Raw genomic sequence first — 15,735 nt, 5'->3', positions numbered from 1 at the left:
GCGAAGCGAGGCGACGATGGGCAGCCCAATGCGCACGCGCGAGGTTCCCCGATGGCAGATGCTACACGCCCTGACAGCTGCGGACAACGAGCGTTGCGAACGCGGGCAGCGCGCGGCCGAGTGGGCACGGCGGGCGCGTTGTGCGACGGGCGACCGTACGCAGAGGTGAACCAGTTCAGCGCGCGAAACGCCCCGATTGAGGCGACAGCCGACGGGGCACGGGCCGAACCGGAAACAACGCGCCTCCGCCCGGCTCGCACCGGAGACCCACCCGGCGGGCGGGATGCGGTTGCCGAGGGCGCAACAGCGTGGCCGAACCGGTTTATCGTTTCTCTTCGCACGCCGAAGCGGCGGTGGCGCGTAGGGCTGGGAAGGGGCGCGGTGGGCGGGGGAGCGCACCCAGTCGGAGGCGTGGGGAACTGCACGTGGTACGCGGTCGGGGCGCGCGGCGGGGTGGTGGCGCGCTGGGGCGGGGGGGTCGGTCTACGGCGCTCTTACAGCCGGAGGGGTCTTGCCGCAGTCGGCGTGCCGACGGTCGCGACGTGGCGGTCGGGGCAGAGGGGGGGCGTAGTGTCGGTTCGGGCGCTGCGAACGTGGGCTGCTGCTCGCTGCGTCGCCTTCTCGCCGCGCGGCCTGCCTACATGTTCGTCGACGCCTACAACGCGCGCCGCACGTTGCGCGTGGGCCCCTACTCTGCTGCAGGCGATTGACCTTCCCCTCCTCACGGCGGCTCAGCGTTGTCTTCCTGCGCTGCCCTGCGCCCGCACGCGGTCTGCGCGTCATGTCTGCGCGCGTTGCCAGAGCGCTGGCCGACGCTCGCCGCGACCGTCCGTCGCCACTTCGCGCTCGTGCTAGGCGACACGACGTCGGTCGGCGCGCTGGTTTGCTAGCGGCGCCCGTCATGAGTTCGTCTAGCCAGGTGGCGTAACGTCGGCCTGGTCCGGCGACGCTCGCCGTCGGCTACACTGTGCGGGTGTCGCGCGGTCTGCGTGCGCCGCCGCTGAATGCGGAGAGAAAGAGGTGCGGCCGAGCGAGGCCTCACCGATCTGACCATCATCGGGCGTCGCATACGTTCCGTCAAGGCGTTCCTGGCGAATGGTCGCCAGTCGGCGTGGCGGTCGTCGTCGGTCGTGCGGTGCGGTCGGCCGCGTCGCGTGCTGGTGGCGCGGTCGTGGCGCGCGGCGTGCAGGCGGTCGCGTCGGAGTCGGTTCGTGCTACGCGCGTTCGCCATCGCGACCGCGCCCGCCGCCGGCCGTGGTGGGGGCTACCAGCGCTCGCGCGTTGCCGCGCCTGCGAGCTGGGCTGGATGGCGTCGACCAAGCAGCTACGTCGGCCGCGTCGGGCCGCTCTACGGACGCAAGCGCGCCCCCTGTGCGGGAGCGTATGGCCGCCCTCTGCCGCACGGTGTGCGCGACGCGAAACCGAATGGCGTGCGGCCTGCCGGCACCAGCGAGATCCGTTCTGGGTGAGAGCAGCAGCGCGCGGGCGCCCTTGGTGGACAGCTTTGTACGGCGCAGAAGCTGCGACGACCGAGGAGACGCGGCTTGCCGCTGCACGAGGCGATGCAGGGCGCCCCCGGGTGGGCGCGACGCGGGGGCGGGGCGGGGGGCGGAGGCGCGCTGGGGCGGCCGAGGCGTGCGGGCAGCACGGGTCGGGAGAGAGTCGCGGTCGTTGTGCGTCGTCGGCGCGGAGAAGGGGGGGCGTCGGCGGCCGACGTCCATCGATCGTTCAGCGGAGCGAAGCTGAGTCGCGCTTCCTCAAGGGTGCGGTGACGTTGGCACGCACGCACGCACACACGCACGGCACGACAGGAGCACCACACGCCCGCACTCGGAGCACACACGGCGCGAGCGCACGCAGCGCAGCGCGGACGCAACGCACGCGACGCACGCACGTCAGCGCGGCGGGAGCACGGACGGCGGGCAGCTCACACACACGCACGCCACGCACGCCACGCCACACACACACGCACTCACCGAACGCACACACACACATAGCCCTGGTGGGCGGGGGGCCGCGGGGGTGGGTGGTGTGGTGGGGTGGTGGGTCGGTGTGGGGGCGCGGGGTGGGGGTGGGGGGTGTGTTGCTGCTGGGGGGGGGGGGTCTGGATATGTGTGTGAGTGATCGGATGCATCATCATAATCTATATGATGCAGTGTTGTAGTTTCCCGATTGCCTGGCCTGACGAGAGCAGGGCTCTCTAACGACTACTCCGTTTCATTCTCTCCCTCTCCACAGCCACAGGACAGCGATGGGGATGATCGGAGGAGAGATTGGAGGGAATGGACGACGGAGAACAGACGGACCGTGGATGTCCGGGTCACGCCTAGAGCGAGGCGCCGTGAGCGCGCGGGGTGCTGTCGAGGGGGCGGAGCAACGCGCGGTCGGGCGAGGGACCGGTCCCGCCGGGCCGGCGGGGCAGGCTACAGGCGTACCGGGCAGGTCCGCGGAAGGCTGACCGGTGGGAGTCCCCGCCTTGTCGAGGACGAGGGATGAGCGAAGAGGGGATAGAGGAGGTGGAGGGGGTGTGAGGGGGGTGGCGCGGGGGGGGGAGCTCGCGGGCGGGGGGGGTGGTTTTGTCGGGGGGCCTCCGGTCGAGGCGATTAATGTTGTGGAGGCGCGGGGGAGCGAGTGAGAGGGGTAGGAGGGGCTGCGAGACGAGGCGGCGTAGGCTGCCGGAGTAGCAGAGCCGGGCATACGCGTTTCTCGGCCTGTCGCGGGGCGGGGGCGCGTGCGGGGGGGGGGTGGAGGGGGGTGCGATGGGTCACTAGTGTCGCCTATCGTGCGACGAGAACGGGACGGAGTGACGGCGAGCGAGGGGGGGGGGGGGGGGGACGACGGCGTCACGGCGTGGGCTCTGGGGATGGGGTGGAGAGTCTGGGCGACGGGGGCGGAAGCGTCGCGGACAGTGGGGGGGCGCGGGTGGCGGGCGGCGGGGAGCGAGACCGGGCGTCGTAGTTCTGCGGTGTCTGCGGGGGGGGCAGGGACGCGGCGGCGGCGGGCGCCGGGTATGGTGAGCGTCAAACAGCGATCGTGCGATGCCGGCATGCCGCGGCGACGTCGGCGGCGAGCGTCGTGGGCAGGAGTGATCTGGCCGCTGCTGGCGGCCGGGACACGGCGCGACGACGTCGGGCAGAGGGAGAGGCGCCATTCGGGGGGCAGGCCAGGACTCAGGTATGTGCAGCGAGGATAGACGCTTCGTCGACGACGGTGGCGACAGCCATTCGTCGAGCTGTGAGCCGTCCGGGGGGCGAGAGGCTAAACAACTAGGTGGCGTCCACCTGTCGGACGACAAAGGAGCATTGGGAGCTGTCTGTGGGGGGGGGGGGACTGGGAGAAAGGCTAGGTGGGCGGGGCATGTGTCTGATGGGGTATTTAGGGCATGGCTGCAGTGGTTTTGTTTTTGTACAATCAATCAGACGATACTGAACAAGTAGTGGCGCGACGCTGGCTTCGAAACTGTAGCCTTCGCGACCTTGTAGCCTGTCAGTGTCGTGACAAAAGACTCATTGGGACTAACGACTAGTGATGCCAGCCTGAAGCGGCGACGGTAGCCTTGCATGCTGTGGGACTAGACTTTACGGGGGGACTATCTAGAGTGATCTACAACTTTCTTGATCCACTTATCTGTGGGATCAGAAGGTTCTATGCGTATTGCGCGTATTTAAAAAGGGGCATGCTTAACTCTGCACCTGGCTATCCTCCCCTCTAACCACTTCTAATTATAATAGGTCGATACTTACACGTACAATGTTCTTCTTTCTCTTCTATTACCAATAAATATGATCAAGAGGCTAACTAATATATGATGTAATTTATATATGTAATATGTATATATTATGTATTATGTATGTATTATTAATATAGACGGAATAATTAATAGATATTAATAGTATCATAGCTTAATAGACTAGAATAATTGAATCACAGAATAATATTATTCACTCCTGGTAATATATGTATTAATTATGTATTATTATGTATTAATTATGTATTATTATGTCTATTATTATTGTATTATCATGTATTTATCAGGACGTGAATCAATAATAGATCTAATAGCTAGTATAAGCTAATAGATAGTTTGTAGATGGAATGTGAGGCGGTAGAATGAGGTAGTTGGAGTGTCACTCCTGGATTTATTAGTTATTATTATGTATTATTAGCTCTTGATATTGATAAAGACTGTCAGATGGATTGTATTGGCAATACACCAGAGCACAGCTTAAAGTACAGGGCTGGGTGAACCGTTGCCAACTTGCCAATATATTTTGGTATAAACTAGTTATTGTAATGTGATATAATAAATCGGTAACCCCTCGTATTTAGGGGGCGGCGGTATAAGTCGCGAGCTGGGTATGAAATCGTAAAATTCGCTATGAGTAAGTTTAACTGTAAACTACAGCGGGATAAGAAGGTTGTCTCGCGTCGCTTCTCGTCCGGTCGTGCACATTTTTATACGGATGGGGTGCGGAGAGAAGGTGTTCTGTTTTCGTATGTTGCGCTTTCTTTGTATTGTTTCGTGGACGCTGTTTGTCTCAGCACGCCGAGGGATACCCGGCGTGCCGGAGGGTTCCACAATGCATCACAATCGAAACCAGAGATGGTAACTGTGCTGCCGACCTGTACGGACTAGAACTCGATGATCAGCATTCGGCGTGAGAAACTTATCATGAAAATAAGAATAAATAATTATTTACTATCGGTAGTGAACTCTAGCAGTGCACTATGTTATTCATATATCTCGCATTGATCGGATCCTGTTCGGTTCGCATGCTTCACTATATCGCATATATTTGTTGTTGGGAGTGAGTTGGAGAAAGATTCGGGGTTGCTTTCACGCATGGCGCATGTTCCCGATGCTTGGAGTACGGACGGAATATAAACGTAGCTGATTGTTGTGCGTCTTGGCTCTGTCTTTGCTAAAAAAATCAGTAGGCCTGGCACGAGGCGCTTCGGTTTGAAGCTTCGGTTTAAGCGGTTCGTATGGAATGCAGACTTAAGATCAGCGCGCGGCACGCGGATTGTCATTATCTGACGTTTAAACAGAAGTCATATGTAAATAATACTAGTTTATTGCGAAAATTTGACAGATTTTGTCAGAGTATATTTTACCAAAACGACGCATTGTGTTGATATATTATCGTCAGAGCGAGAGATGGCGCGCGAAGAGAACCTTGCGTGTTCACTTGAGACTGAACTCCAAGACTCCAAGCGTATCTCCGTCTGCTGGCGCGCTCAACACGATCGTCGCCCAGGAGCGTCGACCGACGGCGCTGAGTTCAGCGCAAGGCGTCTGTCGATTCTTATTGACTATCGAGAAGCCAGTCTATACGTTCCTTCAAGTTTGGACTGTAAATTAGCAGCACGTCTTAATTGGAAGCTCGACTTCGAACGTGTGTCCCAGTGTTGATATATATTGTGTCTGGTGTTGTTGCAAAGGACATTAAATAGCCTCCAAAAACTGGTTTAAGTTTATAAGTAATAGTAGTAGGCCGGTACAAGAGCTGCAGGCTACCGGTAATCACAACAAAACCTGTGAAAGGCTACTAAGTTTGAAGATACGAAGCAAAACGGTGCTACTTTTTTGTACAAAAAGCAAAACTGCCAAGCTGTGTGTTATTGAATGTGAAGATTGTATCGTTAACCAGTAAAAACTGACAAGAAAACAATCTCATTGGTCATTTTGCCAGTTTTCGCCTCATTATTAGCGAGTGATGTGAATAGTGTATGGAATAGACATAATAGATGGAATGGGACGTCGGAATGGTCGGCACACACGCACACACACACCACACACACACAACACACGCACACAGCACAGATCAGACACACACACTACACACACGCGCTACGCGCGGCGCGCACGCACACGCACACATCACACACACACACACACACACACACACACACACACACACACACAAATTACGCACACAGAACACCACACGCCACAAGAGACACACACGCACCACATGCACGCCGCACGCATGCACACACGACACACACACACACCACACAACACACACACACACACACACACACACACAACGGACACACACATACACACAAGTGTGGGAAAAATTTTTTTTTTTTTCGAGTAACACTTCAACGTCAACTTTATTGATTTCTTCATTGTTCACCGCGGTCGATTGTACGATGTTTTAGCCCACGTAACAACATACAAACGCGGCTATGTGTCATCTTCTGTATACAGATACGCGATGATCTTTTGCGCGATCAGAATACGAAAATATATTCGCCACACAGCCATATACGATTACAATTCCATAACTCACAATAAACAACGTAGCGACACGATATACTGAAATTGCCATAGAAATATATGAGACACTAGTATTTAACTGATGATTACTTCTATGGAAATGCCACGATGGCCCCGTCAACAATTAGTTACCGAACGAACGATGTAATAAAACAATTAGTAAAAATCACTTCAGACGCGATAATCGGAAGCGATGGCTTATTATTGAAGTTATTAGTGATGTGTTTATAATTAAATTAATTAATTAAATTAATAGTTATTAAATATATATACAAGCAGATCTTCGTAATTTATAATGCGGTATGGTCTTTTGCTGCGAATTCACGGTACGCCTGCCCGGCATTCCTGACTTATTCCATAGATATACTACGGCTTAACTAGAGCATCGGAGGCGCACAGACCTCCGCCAAGGCAGACTGAAGTCTCTCAATTGATGAATTTTTAATAATTAATGATATAATTAATTAAGTGCGAAAAATTAATTAATTAAGTTAATTAATTAAATAATAATTGGATCCGGATTAGTGGCGAGCGCTGCAGGTGGGGGAGAACTGTGGATTGCCCCTTAGCCTCGTGTATTGGTGTTGTAAGTCTACAGCCACGCGCACCTAGCGGAAGTTGAACTGAAAACGATGCATGTCATAAACACACAAAACCAACACTGCAACATTCGTCTGGGGGTGGAAAACATAACCTGCCGCCACCCCTGGCCGCGACTGTTTAATAATGATATGTTTAATATATATATATATATACATATATATGGATATATAACATATACAACATACCATAGTAATACTATGCTTATAAGCAGAAAGGAAGCAGCTTAGACAGGCAGTCAGACACGTATTAACAATAAAGCTAGTCGTGCGTAGTTAGTCGCCGAATGCAAAGACGATGAGATTGGAAAGAATGTAGTTATAGAATGAGTGTGTGATAACCTACAACAACCGCGATATAGGTTCATTTATTATATTAAACTTTCACAATTTCGTAATACGTGAATAAATTAAGGGTTTACAAAGGAAAAGAATTAATACTGAAGACACTCGTCTCAAAAACCATGCTTGTAATATACGCTGACCACTCACTATTATACTCAATGACCAACTTCCGTCATCGCCACCTATATGACCTCTGCAGTCGCCCGTCGCTAGCCCTGTGCGTTGTCGAGCGAATTCACCCCGCAAACTTTCCCATTACATTCGTTACAGTCATATAGTCATTACAGTCGTTACCCTGATCTTTATTAGGTACGGACAGACTGCAAAATTTGATCCCACATCAAACTAGTCCGGGCCAGGCCCGGGCCAGGCCCGGGCCAGACGCGCGTTAAATCGCAGCGTACAGACACAAAATACAGAAGCGTGCTAAATGGGAACGGGTTGACTGTGCACGCTCAGTATAGCTTGTTACGTCACTTAGTAGACCGCTAGTAGTAGGTCTCAGGGGAGAGATAGTGAATATAGAAATAAGTTGTGGATATAGAAATCAGTTAACCCTAACCCTAACCCTAACCCTAACCCTAATCCTAACCCTAACCCTAACCCTAACCTTATCCCTAATTCTAAAATAAAACAAAATTAGCCAAAAATAATAAAAAATAAAATACATAAAAGACAAAATTAGCCAATCAGAGCCGTCCCCTAGCGGATCACTATCTCTCCCCTGTGCAAAATTCGACAGCTAGTGTACATTTACGTGAACTAAGTAGGGCTATGCGCATGCGTATTGATAAATAGCACGTCTCGCGCGTTTCTCTGTCGTCTGTGAGTACTTACACATCAGACGACCGGCTGACTTCAGCGGAAGCCGCCGACAGACCACTAGGGGCGCTGCTGCTGTGCTGCTCTTGCTGTTTTCCGCCACGCAGGCAGCAGTGGCGCCCCCTACGATGAGCATCTCTACGGTGCGCGTGGAGGGTGCCGAGGTACGGATCCTCCTGCCCACGTGATGTATGACTATCTCCACCAGCAAGCAGACGGCAGCGCCCCCTATACCCATGACGAGAGTCAGGAACAGACTGCGGGTGTGCGAGAAAGAGAGCGACTGGGCGCCGACGACGGGCGGGTGAAACTGAAGACAGTATTCGGCTCCCTCTGGCAACGCCTCCTTCTTCCACTGATTGATGAATCCTCGCTCTGACAGCGTCTGAATGCCGTAGTTAAGCTGCTCCGTGTAAGGAAACTGGGTATCCGGGGTAGAAGTAGACGGGCACCCGCGTGAATCGGCAGTGGCCGTGCTGTAGGTAGTCTCTGGCGAAGAAGAGGATGGCGAGAGTCTCGTCGTTGATGAAGCTGTAATCACCGGACAACACGCGCTCGTACGCCTCCTCTTTTGAATCGATGAGTGCGCCATCGTCCACTACGCGGCGCCACAGTCGACCGAGGTCAGATTCGGGGTCACTGTTGGAGAGCAGTTGCTCTTCTGATTGGCCGCGATAGACGAGCGGTGTCAGTGGACTGGTGGCGGCCTCTTGTATGGATGTAAACGGGTAAGAATGGCTGTGTTGTACCGATTGATTACTGACCAGCTTGTAGAGTGGTCGCTGTGATGAACAGAGAAACAAGCCACCACCATCCCGCCAGCTATCGGACGGAATGTCTTACAGCGTTATTACGTGCCGCCCTGCTGCGCACGGGATCCACTCGAACATCAGGCACCTGCGAATGCTTGCAACTTGTTTCGTGCTGCGTCTTTCACTCCTCTCTCTCACATCTCCGTTTAGAGCGTCAGTGTTACGCGACGTCAGCGCCAGTAGCAGAATTACGAACAGCACGTGATTGCAGACTGGAATGCGGCAATATCGTCAGCTTGTGTTCAGTATCATCGTCCACCCCCTGTCGCACGGATTTATGAAATGTAACGGGATTCGGTCTAGCGGATGCAGAAGGTCGACAAACGATGCCGTCGCTACGTCATTCGCAAGATACGCTAGCGATGGTCTATCTACTCCCGCTCCCATCCGCGCGACTATGCCTGTCAAGCCGGTAGAGCGTGCCGTGACGTGCTAGTGTAAGTACATAAAACGTAGGACAGCTCTTGGAGAACGCGCGATGCAGAGTGAACCCGCGTTCTATTACACGACCACAGGCCGCCACCTTGAGTGGTGACACGCTGAGGTTTGAGCAAGGCGCGGGCAGGCCGGGTCTTACCTCTGTGCTTGGTCACGGCCAGGGCCGTCGTAGTCGCCTTGTTCCAGTTCGTGACACCGATTGGAAATCGGTGGGCTAAGAATCTGCTGTTACGGGTGATGGAAGACGGAAAGAGGCGGGGCGAGGGGCGAGGAGGAGGAGGGGTGGGCCGCGAGAATAGCACAAAACACAGGAGTAACGACGCATCGAGGAAGACATCTGCAGGATATCTCTCAGAAAACGATCTAAGCAACCTCAGTCAGGGTGATATAGGCAGCTTCTCCCGCTGTAGCAACTTCAGTACGAATGTAGCAATCATCTGCCACGAGTTTTATAGCCAGCCTTTCTAACACGGATGTAGCAGCCTTTGTCACATGTGTAGCAGCTCTGTACGAGATTAGCAGCTCTGTAACGATGTAAACAGTTATTGTCCGATTTAACAGATTCTGTCACAGAATTACCAGATCTGTCACGATTTCAACAGTCTCTGTTTACGCAGCTGTCACCAGCCTTGATATGATGCACTAGCCTCTGTCACGACTGTAGCAGACCTTATAGTTACGACTGGAGCAGCCTTGCTGTCACGATGTAAAGCCTCTGTAACGACTGTTAGCAGCTATGTTCACCGAGCGTGAACAGCCTCTGTCACGAGTAGCAGCCTCTGTCACAATTGTAGCCAGCCTCTGTCACGAGTGTAACAGCCGTCGGTTACGCATTGTATCACCCTCTCGTCACGGTGTTAGAGCCTACTGTCACATGTACAGCCTCTGTCACAAATGTACTCCTCTGGCACGATGGTAGAAGGCTCTGGTCACGACGTGTAGCAGCCTCTGTCACGATGTCACAGCGTTGGTCACGCATGTAGCAGCTCTGTCACGATTGTCGCATCCTCTGCACGATCAGTAGCAGGGACTCTGTCACGAGCAGTGCTCTGTCACGATGTAGCAGCCGGGTCACAATATGCAGCCTATGTCACGAATTGTTAACAGACTCTGCCACAAATGTAGCAAAGGGCGCCTATGTCACAGTGTACAGCATAGTGTCACCGATTGTAACAGCCTCTGTCTACGATGATTTAGGAGCCTATGTCACGATGTCAGCAGCACTATGTCACGATGTAACGAGCCTCTTTCACGATGTAGCAGCTCTCTGTCACGATGTAACAGCCCTCTGTCACCGATGTAGCAGTCTATGTACGCGAGTGTAAGCAGCCCTAGTCACGATTGTAACAGCCTCTTCACAGGTAGCAGCTCTGTCACGAATATAACAGCCTGTAGGTCTCGATGTAAAGCCTCTGATCACGACTGTAGCAGCTATGTCACGAGTGTAGAAGACTATTCACTATGGGAGCAGCTTCTTCACGATGTCTCCTACTGCTACGATGTAGCAGCCTTTTCACGGATGTAGCAGCCTCTGTTCACGATGGTGCATCCTCTTCACGATGTGGCAGTCTGTCCGATGGTCGGATCCGCTGTCACGATGTAGCAGACTCTGTCACGACTGCAGTAGCCTCTGTCACGATCCTGTAACAGCCTGTGTCACGAATGTAGCCCCTATTTCACTAATGTTCAGCAGCTTCTTGTTCACGATGGAACAAGCCTCTGTCACGATGGAGGCAGCCTATGTCACCGATGTAACAGCCTCTGTCACGATGTAACAAGACCTTCATGTCACGAGATAAGCAGCCATCTGTCACATGTAGCAGCATCAGTCGACGATGTGCAGACCTGTCACGACTGTAGCAAGTATCCCATCTACAGCAGCGCGGCTATGTCAGGAGCTATGGGACTGCTGAGAGCTTGTGAGTGTATTGATCATACCCGCTGCAAGGACACATGGACACTGCCCCACTCTCGTGTTCCATGACGTTGCACCATCAACAATACGACTGATGCTGATTAAACATACACCAGCACACGAACACAACACACCAACACCACACAACACACACACTCCGCACCGCCACGCACACACACACGGCAGCGGGCGATCTACTAGCGCTCTTTCTTGACGTTTCGAATCGCAGCTAATTTTGCGTCATCGCGCACTTGCCGGCGAGCACGATCGCTTAAAAATGTTACGCGCATTGGGAAACAATTTCAACCCGGCCCAGCGAATAATTGCTTGTATATATGACATTGTTTACAAATTAAATTTTAAACACTTTTAGCAATCGGCTCGCCGCAAGTGCGCAATGCGCAAATGTCGCAAAATGCCAAAAATAAAGCTCGATGCAAAACGTTTCGCAATTAAATATGGCAATATATATATATATGATATAATATACAGTCAAGGATACCTCGTGGTCGATGAGTAATACTTGTGTCCGGTACTGCACGGTGATCACGAAGTCGAATTGAGATAGAATCAGTTGAAAACTGCAGCAGTCACAGCTGATCGTGGTGTACGTTGTCGAAGCCAAAAACGTGTTTTACCAATTTGAGTCGTTAACAATTGTTCTCAGTTCTATTTTCTCATAGACGTTAACAGAGAATGATGTAATTCTAATATATAATGTATATATATATGGCTAAATTATGCGTTTTTCCAGGCGCAGTGTTGAGTTACGGGCTTACGAGAAATAAGTTTCCTTTTAGCATTATGTTAGAAATAATTTTGTTTCTGACAACAGGAAACCCGGTGCTGGCTGTCACAGGGAGTCGACAAGGGTAACAACACAACAAGAACAGCCAACAACAACAAAAGAGAAGAAAAAAAGAAAAAGAGAAAAGAAAGAACGAAGAAGAGAATAAGCTGGTGAAGTTATTGGACACCAAGGCTGTGGCGTGAGTTCTGCATATAAAACCAAAATAGCCAGCAAACAGCAGAAGCGCATGTGCTTAATATCACACCACACACACACGACACCCAACACACACACACACACACACACAACAACACAAACACACACACAGCACACACCACACACCACACACATTACAACACACCAACAACACACACACACACACACACGACACCAACACACCACAACGCCTAGAGCGCGCGCGGCGCGGCGCGCAGGTATAATAGAGAGTGGAAAGAGAGGAGGACGGAGGCGAGACGAGTTAATGAAAGACGGAGAAGAGATGGTGGGGAGGGAAGGAACGAGGGAGAGACAGAAACACGAAGACAGAGACCAGAGAGAGAGAGAGAAGAGAGAGGAAGAGAGACCGAGAGAGAGAGCGAAGAGAGCAGAAGGAGAGAGATGAGAATGCGACGAGAGAACAGACACTTGCAGAGAGAGGAAAGAGAGAGAGCAGAGCGAGAGAGAGAGAGAGAGGACACACAACACAAGAGAAGTGGGGGAGCAGAGAGGGCAGATGAGAGAGAGAGAGACGAGAAAGAGAGAGAGAGAGAGAGAGAGAGCGAGAAGAGAAGTGACAAGAGAGAGAGAGAGCAGAGAGAGAGAGAGTGGCGACGAGAGAGTGAGAGAGAGAGAGAGAAGCAGAGAGAGAAAGATAGGCTCACGTTTATTTCAAATTATGCAGGCGGTTCAGCTGACAGCGTGACTGGCCCAGGCCGACGAATCAGTAGAGTAGAGTAGCAGCCATAAAACCTTCCCGACAGGCCATCGTCCGGCCTATCAGTTTATATTATCTGCCATATCGCGCTGCGCAGTACCTTCGAGATGTAATGTATCATGTAAGGTAATTAATAAATAAATGAAATATATGTATATATATTAATATATATATAGAATATATATTGTGTGTGTAGTGTGGTGTGTGTGCGTGCGTGCGTCCGCGGTGCGTTGCGCGCGGCGTGTGTGTGTCGTGCAGGCCAGGGGTTGGAGGAGCGCTCCCGGAGTCGTGTGCGTGCGTGTGTGCGTGCGTGTGTGCGTGCGTGCGTGTGTGCGTGTGTGTGTGTCCAATCAGCAACCTTGTAACATGAAATTATCAAGTTCTTGTTATCGTAGGTTTTCTCATAGCTGCGATGCGTTTCTGTCAGCGCTATTCTCGTAACATTAACATCTTAATTGACATTAACATTAGCATTAACTTTACGGGTTCCTGGTTGCCAGTGTAACCTTCATGTCGCATAGATCGCGTGAAGCAGACTACAAGCGGCTGCAGCATCGGTATGGCTCGGGTCATCTTGCGAACGTAAACGTTTCCATTTCCACAAAAGACACGTACAATTCAATGCAATAGGCTAACTAGCCCTGCTTGTAGCCGAAACCTTTGGGTCGCTTTAAACATAACGACGATCGAAGTGTACTGCATGAACCACTCAAGTGTCCTTAGATGAGCTGGCATTATATCGCTTGCAGAAATGTATAAAACTTGATTTCTATTCATGTCGTGGAACTCTCTTGTGATAAAAAAAGAAGTTTATATCGCATAGCCTGCTACCGAGTTTCAAATTAGAAAAGACTATTACCAAGATTCTTGCTTTCTCGTGGCGTAGGGTCGACAGCTGGGAACAGTCTAAGCTGTCCATGCGCCAGCTGCAAATGTTCCTTTTAGCATTTAGCTTTTAGGGCATGTCTCCGTTTGTAGGTTCAACAATACGCCGCATAACGCGAGTTAAACGATTCAGGAGAAAAGGACGAAACGTTCCTATAGAAATTCTCGCAGCTAATCGATATAATAGAAGACACTTATATATATAACACAGTAGCTTAATGATACTCCGATGAAAATAGCATTTATTTATAGAATTGCTGGGAGGGTGACGGGGGACATTATTAAGTATAAAAGGCATAAGTGTAATGCGAAGAGGCAGTGTGCGTCGTGGCACGTCATAGTAGCATTACGGAGCTGGCGTAGTAAGAGTTATTTCTGCATCATGGCGACAGCTAATGGTTCACTGTGCAACATCTCCGGGTCCGTGTCCGAGAATGGGAGCTTGGTCGGCTGCATCGAGTCGGATATTGAACAGGGAACGGTTAAAGCGATTCAGGCGTGGATCGCTTACCTGCTGATTCCTGTGAACCTGATCAGCATACTTGCTAATCTTCTCGTCATCTTAGCTGTGACAAGGACATCACACCTGCAGGAGCTGGCACACAAGCTGATCGCAAACTTGGCTGTCGCTGATTTCATCATGGGCGTCCGAGGAGTCTTCATCGTACCAATGACCTTTCTAATCGAATTCCCGCCAAAGATCATATGCCTTGGACACTTCAGTGTGGTTTTGATCTCGTCCGTTGCATCAATAAACTCTCTCATTGCCATCAACGTAGACAGGTACATTGCAATATCGCGACCGCTACACTACTACCAGATCGTCACACCGCGCGTTATCTTGTTAATGGTAGTCCTGGCTTGGAGCGTTGCCGTCTTCGTAAGCGTGTTAAGTCTCATTGGCAACCGCTGGCAGCCGGACCAACCATGCATCTTTGACACCGTTTCGAGTAAAATATCTGTCATCTTTAGCATGATAGTGGTTTGTACGTGTAGCGTCGCCATGGTCTTCATCTACGCTTACATGATGATGATTACCAAGCACCACCAGCGGCAGATCCACCAGGAACCGAGCAGCAGCGGTTCGCAGGAGGCAGTAGCGACCAGAAAATCCTTTTCTGCTGAGCTCGCCAAGCATCTGAAGCTTGCCAAGACGTTTGGCATCGTCGTCGGCGCTTTCTTCGTCTGCTGGGCTCCGTACTCCATCCTGATGCTGCTGAGCGTGGCCGACGTCTACCACGACACGCTCGGAGTGGCGACAGCCTTTGGCTGTATGATGGCAGACTCCGACTCTTTCATGAACTTTTTCATATATGCTTCAGAGAGCAGTCAGTTCCGCACCGCCTTCCGGGCGGTGTTGCCTTCGTGTGAACACTAGAGATGTCTCTACTGTCCAACCTTACTGGAATCATCGCGACTGTTACATCCGTTTGATTAAGTGTTTAAGCAGGTAGATCGATTTAGCTTTCATGTTAGCCGAATTTCGGGCGGGGTTCGGGGCAGTGTTGCCAACGCGCTGGTCACTAAAGAATGTGTGATGTGCCGTTAAATATGGTTTCAAATATTCTCAGAGAGTTTTGCAAATACTTCGTTAGCGCAAAATCAATTGGCGCAGTAATATATCAAACTTGCATAGTATTCATGTTGCGAAGCTTACTTAAATGAGGAAAATGTTTATATCGCATAGCTTGCCACCAGGTTTCATATTAGTGAAGACTATTGCCAGGATTCATGCTTTCTCGTGGAGGAGGGTTGACAGCTGGGGACAGTCAAAGCTGTGCACGCACCAGCTGCTAATGTTCCTTTCATTGGATGTGGAAATGTGGCTAGTAGCTTCACACGATACGTCCTCGTAAGTAGGTACAAACAATACCTCGCATCACTCTAGTTACACAATTCAGGAAATGGA

General features: G+C 51.6%; 1 protein-coding gene across 1 annotated transcript; it reads left to right on the top strand.

Moving 5' to 3' along the window:
- The first annotated feature begins 14,208 nt into the window (after positions 1 to 14,208).
- On the top strand, positions 14,209 to 15,204 carry LOC106817929 (cannabinoid receptor 1-like). Its single transcript, XM_014822639.1, has 2 exons — positions 14,209 to 14,564; positions 14,823 to 15,204. Exons 1-2 carry the CDS (start codon positions 14,209 to 14,211, stop codon positions 15,202 to 15,204), a joined length of 738 nt encoding a protein of 245 aa, XP_014678125.1.
- Positions 15,205 to 15,735: the final 531 nt, after the last annotated feature.

This window comes from Priapulus caudatus, unplaced genomic scaffold (assembly GCF_000485595.1).
Source record: "Priapulus caudatus unplaced genomic scaffold, Priapulus_caudatus-5.0.1 Scaffold1928, whole genome shotgun sequence".
Classification (NCBI taxonomy): domain Eukaryota; kingdom Metazoa; phylum Priapulida; class Priapulimorpha; order Priapulimorphida; family Priapulidae; genus Priapulus; species Priapulus caudatus.
Note: the sequence above shows the minus strand (reverse complement) of the source record. Positions and strands in the feature narration are given on the sequence as shown.